Below are 21349 nucleotides of genomic sequence, written 5' to 3'. Positions count from 1 at the left end.
TTTGTGTGATCTTAAACTAAGTACACTGATAGTGTGATCTATTTGAACCATTCCCCTTTGTCATACCTTTTCCTCAAGTCCTTTTAATTGTACACCTAGAATGTTATTACTAACCAGTTTTCTTCCTTTTTACTGGCGCTGATATGACGTAAATGTGTTGCAAGCGATGAAAAACCCTCAAAAACAAAGTCTTGCTCACTGAGTGGGGTTCTCGACTTCCCATGGTGGAAGGGGGGGGGGGGGGGACTTGCTGTGTCTTCTCCCCTCCTCCTTCACCCCCCCCCCCCCCCTGTAATGTTTTCCAATTAATTGCTTTCTGTCTTTGTCTTAGAATGATATTTCTTGGTTTTGTCCCGACCCTGGCCGGAGTCCTTGGCTGGGAGGGAAACAGTCGAATGTATCGTTATATTTTTGGAAGATGATATTTTTTCCTTATAAATCAAATATTTGTTAATTGCACTGTTATTATTTTTATTTTAAACATGTGATTTGGGAACATTTGAGTGTTTTCCTCTTAGTGGAATCTTGTGCTGGTGTCTGAATGAGACTGAGGTGATCTCAAACTATTTGAACCATTTCCCTTCGTCTTACCTTTTCCACAAATCCTTTTAATTGTACATCTAGAATGTTTTTACTATCCAATTTTCTTCCTTTCATCGGCGCGGATGTGACCTAAATGTGTTGTAAGCGCCTTAAAACCCTTAAAAGCAAACAAAACAAAAGTCTTGCATATTATATTGATACAATGTGATGGTAGCGATAAGAGAGAACAAATGACATGAAAATAGATAGACAGATAGAATATATATGGGTGAGTCAAAAAGTAATGGACTCTGCTTATTACTTTAAAAATTGAATCAATACCATGCACAATACCTCAAATTAAAGCTTGGCATTAGCAGTAGCTACTTCTCAATTTTGTCTCCGCTTCTCCCAATAGCCGCAGTTCACCTTTTTGTAAGGTCATGTATCCCGGCCTCGTAAAACTGAGATGACTGAACTTTGAGCCCATTTTAACTACTGTTTCATCTTCTTCATCGTCTTCACAGCTAGCAATATTCCGTCATTACCTCCTTCAGTGGACCAAGAAGTCCGAAAGTATCAAGTCTGATGAATTATTAATTAATAGTGTGAGACAGCGTTGAAGGCGTTTTCATAAAGAAACAATACTCGTTCCATCTCCAAAGCCGGTTTAATTCGACGAATTTTTGCTTTCAGTTGCTTCAAGGTCTATTTGTACCGTTCAGGATTGACAGTAGCTCGGAATGCCATCAAAAGCATTCTGAAGCCATCCGGAGGTCTTCAGAACTGTCCAGAGGCCACCTGGATCCGCATGTAGACATCTAGGAGCCGTCTTGAGCCTCCTAAAGCCGTCTGGTGCCGTCCGGAGTCATTTGAAACCTTGCAGAGGTCGTCTGGAGCCGTCCGGAGGCCATCTGAAGCCTTGTGGAGGTACCCGGAGACCCCCAAAACCGTCCTGAACCACCCCAGAAGCCTCTAGGGTTGTCCAGAGACCATTGAAGACGTCTGTAACCATCTAGAAGCTATCGGGAGCCTCCTTAAGCCGTCCGACCCGTCTGGTGCCGTTTGAAACATTGCAGGGGGGGGGGGGGGGGGGGGGGGAGGATGAGAATAAATCAAAAGTAATTTTATAATCCAAACTTTTTAAAGTTCACACTCCAAACATCGTTGAGTACTGATGATACAATTTATACTCCATTTAATTTTATTTGTTTTCAACATTTATTTGTTTATTGCTGTTCTTACGAAGGGTTTGCGCCCGAAACGTCCATTGTCTGTATTGTTCCCATCCGAAGCCTCTCCATTATCACTCTATCGTTAGAATTTTTAAACCCAAAGGCGTCAAAAATAATTAACACCCCCTCCCCCCCAAAAAAAACCCCCAAAAAAAAAACCCCAAAAAACCCCCAAAACAACAACAACAAACAAACCAAAAAGCAAAACAAAACAAAAACAAAGCAAAAACCAAACAGGCAGTGTTTGGATTAAAATAATCCAACCTGGTAACCTTCATTGACGATCACCGGATCAAAATGGCTGAGAGGGGAGTCGACCGATCAGCAGACGATAATCCATTTTCATTCAAAGCTTTCATAAATTGTAAAGAGGATAAAATTGCTGAAAAAGATATTTTCAGTGATGACGAAGAAGAACCCAAACCAAGCCCAGCAAATACGGTAACGGCAAGTTCTTCTACACAAGAACTGTCAAAAGAAGACTTGGATTTCGACTTCAATAGTAAGCTTTAGTCAAAGTCGCTCAGACGTTACATGATGACTATGAGTGTCAGCACTCCTTGTACTTATAGTTGTAGCTTTTTGATTTTTTCAAAATTTCCGTTTATTAAAGAAAAATCCTTTTAGTTTAGTTTTAGACTAGTTGATTTGACTTCATCCTCAATTTCATTTTTACAGCTAATGAAGTCAGTTCCGAAATCGAGCTTTCAATTTTTTAATTACGATTTTTTGAATTTGATAACATCACGTTAATATGGACATTACAAAAAAAAAAGTTTTTCAGAAAATTGTCATCTGCTTTAGAAGTTATAACTCAGTTGGTAGAGCATCGAGATTTTTTTCTGACCCTCCATCCACCGAACAGTGATTGGACAGCTGGGTATGTTAGATCTCGCGGAAAGTACTTACGATAGAATAGATAGCATCCTATTCAGAGGGCAGAAAGCAATGGCTATTGTCCGTTTTACGCTATAGAAACCGGGATATACTCCCGCTCTATGGGCCTAATGTCTCTGAAGGACAACTTTTGTGTTGTTGAGGCTGTTGGTCACAAAAATAAAAGTGACAAATTGATTTCAGTTATATTTTTGTTTGCAATTCATCAACAATTGTTTTGTTTGGAATTGTGTATTTTTATTTTTAAAAATTATTTATTCATTTTTGAATAAGATACAAATTCTCCAAGTTGTTTTATAAAGTACGAACACATATTTTTAATGACTTTTCTACGGTAATTGTTGGGAATTTGGGCAATATAAATAGACACAAAACAGCCTTTCATTCTATGTCAACTTGGATCAAGAATAATTTAGTTATTTACTTCTAATGATGGCCATTCACTACGTATTTGCATCCGTCAACTATTTAACAACCATCTCATTGTATTCCAAAACGGATCACAGGAGGACAAATTGTTAAAAATCAAAACAAATGGTACAATGGGCTGAATATAGAATGTTTCTCAAATTAAAAGATTCCAAAGTCAAAATTTAGTGATTTTGACAAAATCTTCATGAGCATCAAATTGTGATGCGATTTGATACCAACAAGGCTATCAAATATTACAATTTGTATTGCAATAACAATAAATAAATTGCACAGGGAGGAGAAGAGGAGAGAGGAGAGAGGAGGGGGGGGGGGGGGGGGGGGGGGGGGGGGGGAGATAGTGGAAAAAAAGGGAAAATCGCGAGTCAACATTTTTTTCATAAGTATCTATTTATAACAGGATTTAAAATGGGTAATGCTGATCAATAACATACATACTCCATACCAAAACGAAATATGGATACTAGAACATTCAAAATTAAATTAAATATGAACATTTATGTATAGCACACTCCATGGATTCACCATGCTCAATGCGGTTTTGTGGTCTTTTGATCTTTCATTCGTCATCTGACCTGCAGGTCCCTGTTCGAGCCTTGCTGGGGGATGCTTTTTTATGCAAATCTCTGTAGAAATAGTTTTCTCTTGAGTCACCATCAAATTGTATTATTGTCAATTTTAAGGTGAATGAACCTTTCCATTGTGATATGCTGAAGGCAGAATTATTTTTTTGTTAGTCATTAAGAAAAAGTTTTTCATTTGTTTCAAATTAGTTGGCCTGACATGGTCTGCTGACAATAATCTAACCAGAGAAATATATATCTAATCTCTTTTAGATAGTGATACTTGTCTGCTTTTACATCCTAGCAATCGGCAATACATTTACCTACCTATCAGAACCGTAGAGAGTAGGTTTTTCCTTGAGAAAGCTCTATGAAAAAGGCGAGGTTAGTACCCTTGGATTAGTGTATGCCTTTGTTTCTAAGAGCATTATGTTTGCAATAAACTTAGTATTATTTCAGAAGCGTATATATATATATATATATATTAACCTTATTTACAGCCATTAGAATGTAATAATTAATGGTCTTGAAATTTAACAGTTCATATGGCCTTGGTATCTACCATAATGTCCAGCTTGAAGACTTTTTCTGAGAGGGAAATAGTGAGATAGATTTATCTTTTGTCATTGTTAGGATCTTTGGAATGATGATTCTTATGTAACTTGTAACCATTCAAGTTCCGTCTCTTTTGGCAAAAATCCTATGGCAGTGTCTGGGTGGGCTCTTTTATCTGTTTTCCGAATTGCTTTGTCTTTGTCATGGGATGGGATTACACTCCAGCACTGTATCCTCAAACATGGTTTCCTCGTACTCATTCTAATGTCCTGTTTTGTTTTTCCTTATTGTTCTTCGTTATCATTCCATTCCTTCCTCGAACAAATGTTTACCCTGAACACAGTTTCCTTGAACTATTTTCACCCAGCCAACATGAAAAAAAAGTTTCCTTTATTCATCCTCATGCGGACATTTGACTTAGGATTTATTCAAAGGGGAGACTGGAATAATCCAGGTATCAGACGCAGCACAACACAGCAAATTTAGCTAGGGAGAGGTGGCTTGCTGACGGCCACATCACACATGAATATTCGAACTAGATATCTTTCGGGTACGAAGCAAAGACCATACCGCAGAGCCACACTACCCCCCTATCAAATGTCCTGACAAATATACGGTTTCCTCAAACGTTTTTGCATGTTTCAAGGAGTTCGAGGAAACTGCTGGAGTGTACATGATATGTAACAGGGTATTGGGATGGGGGTAAATTAAATCAACGGTGAAGTGCTAAGAATAAGCAGAGGGTTGTCCATTTTGCAAAACGGCGATTTGGGTGGGTAGGGGGGGGGGGGGTCTGCACGTGTATACAGTATACACACACCTGCAATGTTCTGTTGCCACTGTAGTTACACACATATGTAACATCTGCCAATGTCACAATAAATCATCAGATACATGTAAACAAACCTGTTCTTAATTACGTTGGCTTGGTGAAATTAGTTTGAGGAAAGCATGTTCAAAGTAATGATTAGTTTTAAGAAGGAATGGAATGAAAACAAAAATAATAAGGGAAAAATTTGGGCCATTTGAATGAGTTAGAGGAGATGGTTCTCAAATATATTATTATTATTATTATTATTATTATTATTATTATTATTATTATTATTATTATTATTATTATTTATTATTATTATTATTATTATTATTATTATGGTTGTTGTTGTTGTTATTATTGTTATCATCATCATCATTAGCATCATCATCATCATCATCATCATCATCATTATTATTATTATTGTTATTATTATTAATATTATTATTACTATTATTATTTATTATATTATTATTATTATTATTATTATTATTATTATTTATTATTATTATTATTATTATTATTATTATTATTATTATTATTATATTATTTATTATTATTATTATTTATTATTATTGTTATTATTATTATTATTGTATTATTATATTATTATTATTATTATTATTATTATTATTTATTGTTATCATCATCATCACCATTATTACTTTATTATTACTTTATTATTATTATATATTATTATTATTATTATTATTATTATTATTATTATTATTATTATTATTATTATTATTATTATTATTATCAGGGCTGGCGAGTCGGAGTCGGAGTCGGTAGGAGTCGTTGTTTGAGGGTGGAGTCGGAGTCGGTTTTAGAAGTCCCGACTCCGACTCCTTACCACTTTCAGACATTGCATGTTTATGGGTGTGTCTTTTTTACGAAACCCGATGAAACCCGACGAATCCCGACAAAGTTATGGGAAGTAGGTGGCAGTGGGGAGTGAACCTAGAACTCAGGGAAGTGTGCACCATTGGGGAGTGAACCTGGGACTGGGTTTCGGCGGGTTTCGTAAAAAAGAACTAGTGCTTTTTTACGAAACCCGCCGAAACCCGACCATATCCAGCAAAGTAGACAACTGTGGGGAGTGAACCCGAGACTCAGGGAAGTGTACACCAGTCGGGAGTGAACCTGAGACTAAGGTTATCGGCCGGTTTCGTAAAAAAGAATTAGTGCTTTATTACGAAACCCGCCGAAACCCGACAATATCCGGCAAAGTTATGGGAGTTTGGCAACAGTGGGGGGTGATCCTGGGAGTCAGGGAATTGCACACCAGGAGATGGATAACTGTGGGTATCCGAGCCGAACTATAGGAGTTTGGTACCAGAGGAGAATGAACCTGACACTATAGAAGGTGGGCACCAGTGGGGAGTGAACCTGGGATTCAGGGAATTACACACCAGTGGGGATTTAACCTGGGAATATGTAAAAAAGGATATCAGTGGGAAATAAACCTGGGACTAAAGGAGATGGATACCATTGAAATTTGAAGCCGGGTATGAGAGTTTGGTACCAGAGGAGAATGAACCTGACACTATAGGAGGTGGGCGCCAGTGGGGAGTGAACCTGGGACTATGTAAACAGGATATCAGTGGGAAATAAACCTGGGACTAAAGGGACATGGATAACATTGAAAGTTGAAGCCGAATACGAAAGTATGGTACCAGAGGAGAATGAACCTGACACAAAAGGAGGTGGGTGCCAGTGGAGAGTGAACCTGGGAGTCAGGGAATTGCACACCAGTGGGGAGTTAACCTGGGAATATGTATAAAGGATATCAGTAGGAAATAAATCTGGGACTAAAGGGAGATGGATACCATTGGGAGTTGAAGCCGGATTTATTTCCCACTGATATCCTTTTTTAGATATTCACAGGTTAACTCCCCACTGGTGTGCAATTCCCTGATTCCCAGGTTCACTCCCCACTGGCGCCCACCTTCTATAGTGTCAGGTTCATTCTCCTCTGGTACCCAACTCCTATAGTCGGCTCGGATACCCACTGTTATCCATCTCCCACAGTCCGAGGTTAACTCCCAATTGGTGTGCACTTCCCTGAGTCCCAGGTTCACTCCACACTGGCGCCCATCTCCTATAGTGTCAGGTTCATTCTCCTCTGGTACTCAACTCCCATATCCGGCTTCAACTTTCAATGGTATCCATCTCCCTTTAGTTCCAGGTTTATTTCCCACTGATATCCTTTTTACACAGTCCCAGGTTAACTCCCCACTGGTGTGCAATTCCCTGACTCCCAGGTTCACTCCCCACTGGCGCCCACCTTCTATAGTGTCAGGTTCATTTTCCTCTGGTACCCAACTCCTATAGTTCGGCTCGGATACCCACAGTTATCCATCTCCCACAGTCCCAGGTTAACTCCAAATTGGTGTGCACTTCCCTGAGTCCCAGGTTCACTCCACATTGGCGCCCATCTCCTATAGTGTCAGGTTCATTCTCCTCTGGTACTCAACTCCCATATCCAACTATCAACTTTCTATGGTATCCATCTCCCTTTAGTCCCAGGTTTATTTCCCACTGATATCCTTTTTACACAGTCCCAGGTTCACTCCCCACTGGTGTACACCGCCCTGATTCCCAGGATCACCCCCCGCTGTTGTCAAACTCCCATAACTTTGCCGGATATTGTCGGGTTTCGGCGGGTTTCGTAATAAAGCACTAATTCTTTTTTACGAAACCCGCCGAAACCGGCCGATAACCTTAGTCTCAGGTTCACTCCCGACTGATGTACACTTCCCTGAGTCTCGGGTTCACTCCCCACAGTTGTCTACTTCCATAACGTTGCTGGATATTGTCGGGTTTCGGCGGGTTTCGTAAAAAAGCACTAGTTCTTTTTTTACGAAACCCGCCGAAACCCAGTCCCAGGTTCACTCCCCAATAGTGTACACTTCCCTGAGTTCTAGGTTCACTCCCCACTGCCACCTACTTCCCATAACTTTGTCGTCGGGTTTCGGCGGGTTTCGTAAAAAAGACACACCGCATTTTTATATCATTCAATGTGTAATATTTTAGATACTAGATATAGATAGTATCCAGGCCTATAGAATTTGAAAAAAATTACATTGGTATTAGCTAAAGGTGAACTATGCTTCCAAAACCCCCTTTCCTCCCCAACCTTCATGCTCTCGTGCTGTACATTTAAGTTGGCATCAATGCCAATCACCCGTACCTGACTAGAGGGAGGGGTGGGGATGCTGACTCTTCAATGTTAAAGTTGGTTATTAGAAAGTGGGATAACCATAAGACCATAAGAAGTGACTTTATTTTAGTATAAATGGTTTCAGTTTCAATATTGTCTTAATTTCACTTTTCCTCTTTTTGTTGGTTTTAATGACAGTTTTATTCATATCTTAGTTTCAGTTTCCTTTTTGTCTAGTTTCAGTTCCTTTTTTGTCCTAGTTTCAAATATGAAGCGGCTTGTATTGTTATAATGCATATACTGGGGAAAAGCTAAAAGTAGCTGTGAGTGTTGGTTGCATATTATTACCTATTAATACTATGCTTGAGGAGTCGGAGTCGGTTTCAAGGCTGGAGTCGGAGTCGGAGTCGGTTTAAAAATAACCGACTCCGCCAGCCCTGATTATTATTATTATTATTGTTATTATTATTATTATTATTATTATTATTATTATTATTATTATTATTATTATTATTATTATTATTATTATTATATTATTATTATGTAACATAACAAATTTAATATCTTTTAATACCATCAGATCCTGATGCAAATTCTCAGACCGACAAATCAAAGGACAACCCTTTTTCTTTCAAAAAATTTTTGTCATCATCGTCTTCAGCATCAGTGTCTTCAGCATCAGCAACCACCACAACTAAACCAAAGCCAAAAACACCCTCGTCTTTCCATGCACCTCCTGATGTTGCCAGCGACATTCCATTATTTACAAATAACTACTTTGAGGAAATACACAATTCTGATACTGCAAACCTTTCAACAAAGCAACCCACATGTACATTGACTGATGTTACTATAACGAAAACCAAAACAGACTCCGTTAAGAAGAAAAAACAAGACACATTATCATCCAGAAATAAAAGTAACGACAGTCTTAAAAATTCACATAAAGATATAAGAGTGGATAATAACAGTTCCCTTCAGTTACCCTTATTTGATGATTCTGACGATGAATTTGAAAGCGAGGATACTCGTAACAAGGCAGCAAATAAAACAATCTCTCCATCTGGTTTACAATTGCCCGATTTCTTGTCGGATGGGCCTCTGGTTGGTGGAAAGCCTACCATGCCTTTAAGTATAAGTCGGCATGATGATAGAAATGCAGATGAGGATGAGGACATGCTGACCCAAATTCGTGCTGTGAGTATGTATGTATGAGTTGCATTGTACATTAGTATGGCACCTATAAGGTGCTATGCTACATCAGCATCACGGTAACAGGGAATCCACATAGTGGTACGATGATGGAACGTGCTGTGAGTACATTATAATAGCCCTTTATCATTGTGATATAGATGTTGCTGCTCGAAGCTCAAAGAAATGAATAACAATGTGAAATTGAATGTAAGCTTCAATTTAATATACGAAAACATAAAACTATATGTTCGCCTTTAGTGTATCATTCATCCTGTTTTGGAAACCCGAAATGTCCATTTGATCTGTTTTTGTATATTAATTGGAAGCTTACATTCAATTTCATATTGATATTTACTTGATCATTGTGACAAATTACAAATTATGTTTGGTGCATAGGATTGTAAGCTCTATATATGCATTAGATATGTATTATATATATAAAAGGTATTTTTACCAGGTGTGAGACGTTAATTTTTGTCTCAGACCAAGCACAAGTTCTTTCAGTAACTAACTTTACACAAAACAATCGTCCTACGATGTTCCTTAGGAACAAAGAGTGCTCATACTCATCCGTTCGTGCAGTCAACATTCACACTCACATGCAGAACATGCACAACACAAAATGTGTAACTCTATAAAGAACTCTAACATAAATACACACAGCCAAACAATCCGCTTCAACAGTCGTAACGTCACTTCCCTCGTAATGACGCATGGTAACTTAGTAACTGGCTCTAAACTATCGGAACAATGGCGGACGCCCTTATGAAATATTTCTCCGACGAGCATAAAAGCGTATCCAGAGGAAAAAAATAATTATAAATCTGATCTTGTTTTGACTTTTACACATTCTGATCACAAGACATATGAAAAGTTCTAGCCAACATGAAGAATAAAAGGTACGGATTGCTGGGCGACGTGACATCAGATTATTGAATCCAATTACATTCGCACATAGCCAAACAACTCCAATATATTACAATACATGTTACAATATAAATCAACTAATCTGAGGATTATCATTCTTTTTGTATTGTACATACCAATATTCTTTCCTGATTAGTAGTGAAAGTTTGTTGTACATTTTGAAAGTTCTAAATATTGCACTATAGTTTGATATTAGCAAGAAAATTGTCCCATAATTGGACAGTATTGACCAATAGCCCTGCCATTGCGGAGTGGCTATTGGTCAGTACTAAGAGCTGGTTCCGTTGTGTTTTTTTTTTTCGACTAAATATTTTGACTTCAACTATCCTTTTTTCAACTGGCACTACTAAATCAACTATGAGATTTTCATATTGTTTTTTGCAGAGTTATTAATTGTTAAAAAAAAAAAAATTATTATTATTGTTAACTTAAGTATGTTAGCTTCAGTATGATTGTTTTTGGTGTTCAAAAAAAAAAATTAGTTGTTTTTGTTTGGGGTTTTATTTTTTTTTGTTTCTTTCATTTGTTTTGTTTTGTTTTTGCTATTTGTTCGTCTTAATTATTTCTTCTTTTCAAAGATTTTGGATTATCTAGATAATAGAATTAATGGTCAATTGGAATAATTTGGTCAACTTGCGTAAGCATCACTGTATGTTACATGATATAGTCCATAAAATGAATGTCTGATGGGACTTGTTTAAAGTCGTAAAATTTGAAACTAAAGAAGAGAAAGGTCAATATTTGACAGAATTCGAGAAAATAACAGAAAATAAGAAAATGGCTTGAAAGTGTTTCTGTTTTTCTATTCATTTAGAATATTTTTACAGTTAATTCCTATCACTACGCCTTTAGATTGTAAACAACACAAAGCCTGCCCACTGCCCACTGTCCACGCCATCCTCAGTTCGCCATCTGACTCTCGATCAGACGATCAGCAGTCGCGAACGGTTGTGTTGACCTGATATATCAATGAATATCATGCTTTGCAACTAAAATTAGACTTCTTATTAAATTTTAATTTAAATTGAGCTTTTATATAGCTCAATATCCATTAAACATGTTCAAAGTGCTTTACAAGGGGTCCCTGGCCAACAATAAAGATAACTTTCAACATAAGATCTGACACCTTGACATTAATTTGTTAGTTGGATCTATAACATCTAGAGAGAAGTGTTTTGCAATAAGTTTGCAATTGAAAGTTGCTTCCGTCTGTTTATAGCTGCAGAAAGCAGAGTGAACTCCGGTCTCTAAACTCTTATGGATTTAAAGGTCTACCTTGCATTTCCTTTATGAAGACTTTCCCTTGAATTATTATTTTTAAAAAAAATGTATTACTTATTAAAACTGAATATATAAAAAAATAGTCCCTTGAATTTTGGTTTTACATGTTTTAATGTAGTGCGGTAGTTATGAAAAGTCTTTATACTTAGAATTACACCCTGTTTTAGAATATATGGTTTAGATTCAGGTGCTGCACTTGGGATTAAAACTGCAGAGTTGTACTTTAGGGAGATTTAACAGGGAAAATAATGCTGTTGAAAAGCTTTCAGATGTATGGAACATCTGAGTCTGACTAACACTAATACACAAATTGAACACAATTCCACTCTCTTGTTTTGTCTTTTTTTTTCAAGCCTTATTTTTCCATAAAGCAAGGGTTGCTGGGACTTAAATAAGATCTGATATTAAGTGCCTTTCAAAAAGTAAAATTTGGTCCAGACAATAGCAACCATTTGTGGTAATTCGGCTTATGCATTTAGAATTGCTAATGGATGTGCAATACTGAATCAATCTTTTTTTTTTTCTTTTTTTTTTTATCAGTTGCAAGAAGAAAACAGAAAATTGCAAGACAATCTAACAAGAATGAAACAAAAATATGAGGACAAAAGCAAAAGGTGAGTTTTTGTTATCTTTAGGCGTCTACTATAAGACTGCTCTGCTCTTTTATCTTCTTCTTCTTATTCTTCCATTAAGGCCAAAGCTTCAGGCTGACGATTGTATGTCAGCTTTTTCAGTAACAGGAGTTTTAGAGGGAAGCAGGGAGCGATTTAAAAAAAAAAAAAAATTAAATATGAATGTAAAGACCAAAAAGCTGGACATCTTTCATTTTACCTAGTATTTTTTTTTTTACAATTAGCATAAAAGTATTTTTCTGCTGCTATAATTTACAAGGAAAATCAACTTAAAATCAGTGAGAGAGTGGGAGGATTATTCTATATCATTATCATATCTGAAAGATACACTCCAACAACACACGAAAATAGAAAATAAGAATCTGAAAATGAAAAATAAAGAGCCTACTGAGTTATGTCATTTACAATTGATAAAATTATCATATAATAAAAATTATGCTACTTTCAAGTGATAAGATTATAAAAATTAAACACTCCTTTGTCACAGAGACAGAACTATCTACGAAAAAAAAAAGAAAAAGAAAAGAAAGATAAACATAAAATCATAATTCATTGATCTTTAAGAAAAATGAGTCCATTCATCATCATCATTGCCCTTTTCACCCTGGGTCAGGGTATAGGCCACAGACAAACAGTTTCCATCCTTCTCTATCCTGAGCTAACTTTTTTATCTCATTCCATGTCTTACCACTTCTCTGTAAATCAGCTTCTTTAATTGATTCCGAGAGGCTGTTTATAATTCTGTCATCTGCATTTTTTGCCAAATTGGGACCTAAAATTTGCCAAAAAACCCCCCAAATTTGCCAAGAAATTTGCCAAAAAGACCAAAATTTGCCGAGGAGAACTAAGCGTTTCAGTAAAAATTAACACGCGATACAGAAAAAAATATATATAAAAGACAATGTATTACATTTAAGGAGGCTACATTTATTAATTTACACAATAGCATTGTCACAAAGATTTTAAAGGATCATTATCCGTAGAGAGTAGCTTCCCTTGGTTTGGGCCCAGGCAAAGCTGCAACATTTCTCAAGTTTCGCACTTTTTTTCTCGTTATTTTGTTTTCGCTTCTTTTTTTCCCCAAAATTTGCCACGCGATTTGCCAATTTTCCCAAAATTTGCCACGATTTGCCAATTTTGGGAAATTTGCCAAAATTTGCGGATCGCCCTGATATTTGCGGCCCCAAAAAATGCAGATGACAGATAATTGTGGTTTTTGCTTGCATCTGTTCCTGGGTGTGGGACAAAAGAGCCAGATCATCTGCTGTTGTCCTTCATAAATTCTGTCATTCCAGAAACTCTTTGGTCGCCCAAGCTAAAAAAAGGATTTGGTTTGTCCGTCTGCGTTTCTGTATCGATTTGAGTTTAACGGAAAGGGGTGTTAACCCTTTGCCAACCCCCAACCTGGAGGACCAGGTGACTCAAAGATGGGGGAATTACACACCATTAGTCGCCTTTTACGACACGCTGGCTTGGCGTTGGGCTATTCTTGACCCTCTCTTTTGATGGACCCCGGGAGAGTCCATTAGTATGTTATTAATATTTTCCATGTAGCATAGCCTTGACCACAAGATGCTTGTCCATCTGTAGTCTTAGCTAATCTGCTACAATACATCCGTACACAGTCAGAAGCCTACATTAGTCCCGTGTGCTTGATTGTGATGGTAGTGGCAGTGAATGTGAACTCTTGTTTTCACTTTAATGTCTTGGTATAGAATTCAGTATTTGCTATCTGCTTTAAAGTGAAAAATTAGAATCCCAAAATGTTGTGCGGCTATGTGGTCTAGTGGTATGACACTTGCTTTTGGATCGGAAGGTCATGGGTTCGAGCCTCGCTCGGCACATAGTTGAGTCCTTGGAGAAGGCTCTTTACTCACATTCTCTCACCATACTCAGGTGTAAAATGAGTACCTGGTCATTAACAGCGTTGTCTCTGTCCGAAAACGATTATAATATTGCCTAAAAGGTGTCATGTCCCGTCCTACATTTTAAATGTTGCTGTTGGCCAGGGACCCCTTGTAAAGTGCTTTGAGCATGTTTAGTGGATATTGAGCTTAATTTGAAAATGTTTCAATTTTTGCCAAGGGGTACAACGTTTTATCTTACAATGTCAAGTGATATTAAGTTTCATTAGTGTATTTAAATGTGGAAAGGATGTTGTGGTAGATAAGACACACCCCTTACTTTAGAGCCAAAATCTTTTGTCAAATTGTTATTCTAGTGCTTAAGACTCAACATCTTTTCTGCACCATGTTTGAGGTTGGTCTGTATTCAAGACATGGCCATTTTGTATTTCGTTTCCTTTAGGTTTTGCTATCATGATACTTATGACTATTATTTACATTACACTGTTACACTGCATTTAATATTAGTCATGGAATCTCAGGCTCTTTCAAGGCATTGGCAGTTATGAGTATTTTTATGATTCTTTATTATATTATGTCATATTATCATGTGTAAATAAATATATATAAAAGAAAAACCCCACAGAAACAACAAATCATAAAGATTCCAGCTTATTTATGAGTATTATTAGATGGCACTTTGTAGATTAGAAGCAGGGTGACTTTGCACGTTTGATTTTCAGGAAAAAAAAATAATGTAAATGTTGCTGCTCGAAGCTCGAAGAAATAAATAACAATGTGAAATTAAATGTAAGCTTCAATTTAATATATACGAACGAAAATAGATAATATGGACGTTTCAGGTTTCCCCTTTATCAACAAAACAGGACGAATGAAACACTACAGAGGAATGAGAATATGTGGTAGTGGTGGTGTTAAGATGAATCAACAAAATTACTATTTCCTGCCCATCAATGTTTTTGTTTATTTATCTTAACAAAGCCACTAACACATTATCTCATTTGTCTGTAGTGTTTATTCATCCTGTTTTGTTGATAAAGGGGAAACCTGAAACGTCCATTTTATCTGTTTCCGTATATTAAATTGAAGCTTACATTCAATTTCAAATTGATATTATGTCAAAAAATATACAACAGTAAATGCGGTAGTAACCAGATTGGTGACAGTGTGATCACAAAATTCTGTCTCCAGCATTGTGTCTTTGGATAAGATTCTTTACACACATTACCACATTTAAATTAGATGGGAAAGAGTGCCAGACAATAGGCTGAATTTGTAATAGCTCTTGGACACCCAATGGTTAATTTGAAATTGAGATTAAGTTTCGTCTATGGTTTGCTGGAATAAAAAATGAAGCAAGCTTATGCACTTTGAGCATTGTGAAAAATCAATCTATGTATTTGATATAAATGTAAAATATTTCTTTTATATATTAAGATAATTTGATATAATATTTGACAGGATTATTCAACTAAAAAGAGATCTAGAACAACAAAAGAAGAAAGAGGCAGAAGAGACTGCAGTAATGGAAAAGGCAGTATTACAAGTGGAGGAAAATCTTGTCACCACCACGGTAGGAGTTTCAGACATTCAGTTTTGTGTTAATTAAACAATGAATTATCTAGGTTGCTAAAACAGATAAAACCTGGATTAGTAGAAAACTTGACTCACAAGTTGAGGGACTGGTTTCAATCCTGAGCTAAGGTGAGCTACCTACTTTGCGAGATATTAGCACCATATCCAAAGTGTAGCAAGCTATTTTTACTGTTAGTTTTATGCTACAATTCGGTTGTTTATATCCATGGATATAAACAACCGAATTGCAATGGCGAAAAGCAGAATGACCTCTCTAAATAATATCTGGAAAGACGAATCCATAGGGCAAAATTTGAAAATAAAATTAGTAAAAGTATTGGTGTGGACAGTGATGACCGACAGCGCAGAAGGTTGGACCCTCAAAAACGAAGACGTAAAATGTATAAACTCTGCTGAAATGTGTTTGTACTGAAGGCTGATGAGGGTAAGTGGATGGAAAGAAGAACAAATAACAGTAACAGCATACTTGAAGAGCTGGAGGTCATGCCAGAACTATTAAATGCCATCGAAAGAAGGAACTCAGTTTTTTTTTGGTCAAATATGCCGAAACCGATACACCCTAATGAAAGATGTAGTACAGGGGAAAATTGAGGGCAAATGAAGAAAAACAAGACTAAGGTCCAGTTATATAAAAAAAAAATGAAAGAGAGCTGTATGATACCGTCAACAGATGGGAGGAATGGGCAGACATTGGCATCGCAGAGTGTGGGCAGCCAACATCAATAACTACTTGGATAGTTATGCTACAACAATACTGCTGAGATTTTGTTACTATGTTGCTAGGAGTTTAAAAGTCATTGTCCGATTTTTTAATGTTTGATTTCTCTGGACTCCCTGATAATACATCCAACTGGCAATGATTGTATTGTACAATGTTGGTGGCTCATTCCAAGATTGGGAGTTTGGATAGAAGCGGACACTCTTTACTATAAAAAATAAAGACTTTTAGATTAGGGAGACATGTCTGCACTTTATTTTGCCCATATCTTAGCTGAAATGTCACCATGAGCTGAGATAAGCATAAAGAAAAACAATAAAATAACAGATCAGTGGGTTGCATAAAGCAGTATGTAGTTATATTGGAGTATCATCAACATCACTGTTGTTTTGCTAATAATTGAGAATGGTAAGATATGTCATCATCAACCATTGCGAGGTTTGTTGTAGGCATTGATGATCGTGGTTTTTCAGTCTTGTCTGTCTGTTTCCTAACACACTGCATATTCGTGAAGTTAAGCATTAAATCAAACTTCAACTGCAAACGGATAATAAAAACTATTTTTTGATTTTTTTTTCTGTTTTATTAATTTGTTTATTTATTTATTTTTATTATTTTTTTTTTTTTTTACAGAAAAGGGCTGTACAGGCTGAATCTGCAGTGTCAAAATTGAAACAGGAAGTCAAAGGATTGCAGGTTTGTACCAAATGAATTATTTTGTTAAAAGCATTCCTTATAATTCATTCATTTGCTTCTCTCCTGTAACTATCCCCCCCCCCCCCCTTCCCCCCCAAAAAAAAATGAAAAAGACTAAAGTTGGAATTTAAAAATTCAATTTAAAAAAAAACCAAACACATCAATTTTGTAGAGAATGTACTAAAAAGAGTGATAAAGGATAGGAGATGATAATTAAGAGCTACACAATAGGCTAATAGTATTTTTACACCTGTCAAAGATCATTGATCTGTACAATGTGTTGCGTGGTGACCTAGCTTGTGCTTGCACAATGTAGACGTGATACTGGTTTGTTTTATTTGTTTGTTTTTTTTGCTTGTGGTGTTTTACAAATTTCTGTTGATGTATTTATCATTATTATTATTTTCTATCTAAGGTTAATGTTGATCAACCATCGAAAATAAGTTTGCTAAATATTAATGTAAATTCTCAATTACATATATTTTGTTTATCACTAACATCCAATATTAATGAGGTCATTGATGGAGCTATTGAAACTGTTGGGTTTAAAATAACAGATAATAATTTAATTAAATTTTACAAACAGATCAGCTGACATGTTTTGGTCTCATCGCATTTTGATTTTCAATCAAAGCCGCAATTGGAATCTATCTTGTATTCATGATGGGCTCGTATTTATGATCAATCACTCTACAGACAGGATCATTTTCTTCAAGTGACAAATCGAATGACTATCGTTGAGTTGGATTGATTAAAATCAAGGTTTAGACATACCTCTTTGAAGGGGGTCACCACTCCTAGCCTCACTGCATGGTTTACTGGCCATGTTAATCTAGTTACTTCGTTTTATTTGCGGCACTGCATTGCGGCTGACGCCTGGGTTATTCCAGTCTTCCCTTGGAATAGACCCTAGAGACAAAGTTCCCCTATGGGATGAATAAAGGAAATTTTATTATTTATTTTTGTATTATTGTTATTTATGGCATGGTTCATAATGCTAGTTCCTTCATTAATATTGAAAATGTCTTTCTGCACTAGTGATTACTGTTTCTGTGGTCAGTCATGTACATTTTTGCTAAGTGTTTGAAACTTGTTTGTAACTACCATTAATTTCTCTCCTTAACAATTTCGTGCTGGAGAATGCCAGACTCACAGCTTCTGTTAAATCAGAAAATACATGCACATCTTCAATAATTTTGTTGTAACCTTGTGTTGTTTATGATGCAAATCATTGTAAAATGTTGGTTTTCTTCCAGTATGCAATTTGTTGACGGATATGAAACATGAGAAAACGTAAAAATCATATCTTTTATTGTCTTCATTGCAATATTCTAGATATCAAATATAGAATTTTGGGAATAAATTTAATGTCGTATTATACAATTATAATTTTTCAGCAAATAAATATAGTTTAAAGTGTTATTTCACATGTACAACACATATATTCCTTCACCCTCTATCTCTTTTTGTGTCATTAAGTGGAATTAAATAAGAGGTAATGATAATTAATAATTGTAGAAATTTTAGTTTTGTGATTTATTTGCACAGTTTTCCTAGTTTAGTTCAGCCACATAAATGGTTGAATTGGATTTGTTAACAGGAGAAATATTTATTTAAATTTTATAGAGAAGTATTTTTCCCGTTGACATTGTACAATTTTCCTCCTCCTTTCTTTTAATCATCAAGAACCAGGTGAGACTTCTCACAGCAGAGAACGAAGCATACAAAAGTGGAGATGGTGGTTTATCCGACATTAGAGAACGTACAAAATACACCTCAGAGCAGTTACAACTAGGAGCAGAAACGGCAGAGAAAAGTTTAAAGTAAGTTTTGCTTCAAATGGGATAAATGTCTTATTTAGTTAGAAATCTGTTTTACACCCGGAGTACTAATAAAGAAAGACCACTGTAATGATGATAATAATAATAATAATAATAATAATAATCATAATCATAATCATACTAATACTACTTTTATTGGGTCCAGCATAGAATTAGTTTTATCAATCTATAATATATAGATTTCCTATATATGAATTCTAAATAACCATAACCTATCTTTTGGATATTATTATGTTGTCAATTAAATATGTGATATTTGTGAAACTATGTAGATTCAGATAATATAGTTATCTCTAGCAGTAAAAATTAGTCATTGTTAGTCATTTTTCTAGCACTAACTCATGCATATTACAAAAGTAGCGATTTGGAATAGATTTTGTTCCATGCTTGAATTTTATAAGATTTTTTGGTAATCAAAATAAACCGAGGACCCTTTTTTTTTTCAAAACAAAAAAAAGTCTATAAAATTCATTACTAAATTAAAATCATGTTGATATACAGGGTAAGGCGCTATATAGAAAACATATATTATTATTATTATTATTATTATTAGTAGTAGTAGTAGTAGTAGTACAGTAGAACTCGGAAATAACGAGTTCGACAGGTCCACTCCTGATTACTCGCTATTTCCGAGTTCTCGCTATTCCCGAGTTGCCAGGAAAGGTTATAATATTGCTGGCTATTCCCCTCATTGTGTAATTCGAGTAAAAGCCGTCGCCCCTATTTCAATTTCTTCACAGAAGTGGCAGAATGCTTGGTTTTTTGGGTTTTTTTTCAAGTAAAATCATGACTAGAAAAAAAAACAAGAACATAGAAGTGTGTGTGTGTGCATGTGCGCGCGAGTGTTTGTATGCACTCGGCATGTTTGATGAGGTAAGCAAGCGCATCACTCAATCACTGACCCATTGAAATAATGGTTCCACACTCCCCTCTCTCGCTGACCGTGTCGTTCGTTAACAATGCTACTCGCTGACCGATGCTGCGAAGTGAGGCATGTTGACATGTGCTTACCTCGCGCGTCGCGTGGCACCACATTAGGTGAATAATTGACCCCCACCCCCAATACACACACACGCACACAAACCCAACCCCCACCCAAATTTGTTTCGCCTATTATGTACTACTACAGACTAGGCTACTATGTAATATTACTCGTAACGAAAAATAAGAAAAGAAAAGAGGCTAGGCTAAAAATATTTAAATTGCCATTGTCTCTTGTTTTGCTTTACTTCGTTTGCAGTCCTAGGCTGGGGCAGGAAATGCTCGTTATTTCCGAGTTGACCTCTTTTTCATACTCGCTACTTTCATGCTAATTTTATTGACTCAAATAAAGGAAAAAAACGGGGATTTAGATTTTACTCGCTATTTCCGAGTTCTCACTATTTCCGAGTACGTTATTTTCATGTTCTACTGTAGTAGTAGTAGTAGTAGTAGTAGTAGTAGTAGTGTTATTATTATTATTATTATTATTATTATTATTATTATTATTATTATTAATATTATTATTATTATTATTATTATTATTATTATTATTATTATTATTAAATTTAAATATCTAAAATATGTTTTTATTCCATCTTCTTTCAACATTTGGAATATTTTATTTTACTTGTTTAACTTTTTCCATGTCTTATATTTGTTATCTTTGTATTGTATATAGTCATGTGATCATAGCTTCGTTAGCACAAGGATTGTTATTGTCATTATTGTATTTGATTCACTTGTATTATATTCTAATGCAGAGATTTGATGCAAGGCGTTGAGAAAATGAAGCTGCTATCACAGGTGTTGGCAAGTTGGGAAAAGATTACAGAAGTGAAACCAGATTCGGAAGAAAGCCAGTCTTGACCAGATTACTTGCCTTGCTGATTTTTAGTTTTTCTACTCAAGTGAAAGGAGACGCAACAGCCTTTTATTTTGAATGAACACAAATAAGCAGTTCTTCCAAAGGAAACTTTTAAAAGTATATATATATATATATATTATATATATATATATATATATATATATATATATATATATATATATATATATATATATATGAGCCAAGGTCAAAAGGTGCCAATTTTTTTTCTCAAAATAAAAGTGACATAATAGTCTATTCATGTTGCTATATGTGTAGCAAAAACCCTGTACTTCATGAATCAAAGGCCCTTTAGATAACTTTAAGGTCTAATGCAGCATAATATCGTCAACAATACCTATAGGTTGCTGGTGTCACCTGTGACCGGTGACACCAAAATGAGACAAAAACTCAATAACCAAATGATTTTTCTTGAGTATCAAACTTTATTTAGTAAGTTATAGACAAAAAGACACAATCAACAACAATCATAGTACAATAATATTACCAACTATTGGAGAAAATGTTGCTTTTTGGTGTCATCGGTCACAAGCAACATAGAATGCAAATATATTATTTCA

General features: G+C 35.7%; 1 protein-coding gene across 1 annotated transcript; it reads left to right on the top strand.

The window, feature by feature from the left end:
• Positions 1-2039: 2039 nt before the first annotated feature.
• LOC144976809 (uncharacterized) lies at positions 2040-20895 on the top strand. The gene is made up of 7 exons (XM_078921286.1): positions 2040-2259; positions 8756-9372; positions 12118-12191; positions 15536-15647; positions 17022-17084; positions 18771-18907; positions 20668-20895. Exons 1-7 carry the CDS (start codon positions 2055-2057, stop codon positions 20771-20773), a joined length of 1314 nt encoding a protein of 437 aa, XP_078777412.1. The 5' UTR covers positions 2040-2054; the 3' UTR covers positions 20774-20895.
• Positions 20896-21349: the final 454 nt, after the last annotated feature.

Source organism: Berghia stephanieae, chromosome 7 (genome assembly GCF_034508935.2).
Source record: "Berghia stephanieae isolate SIO BIC M18660-M18661 chromosome 7, UCSD_Bste_1.3, whole genome shotgun sequence".
Taxonomy (NCBI): domain Eukaryota; kingdom Metazoa; phylum Mollusca; class Gastropoda; order Nudibranchia; family Aeolidiidae; genus Berghia; species Berghia stephanieae.
The sequence above is the reverse complement of the archived record's forward strand: the minus strand, read 5'-3'. Positions and strand labels throughout refer to the sequence as shown.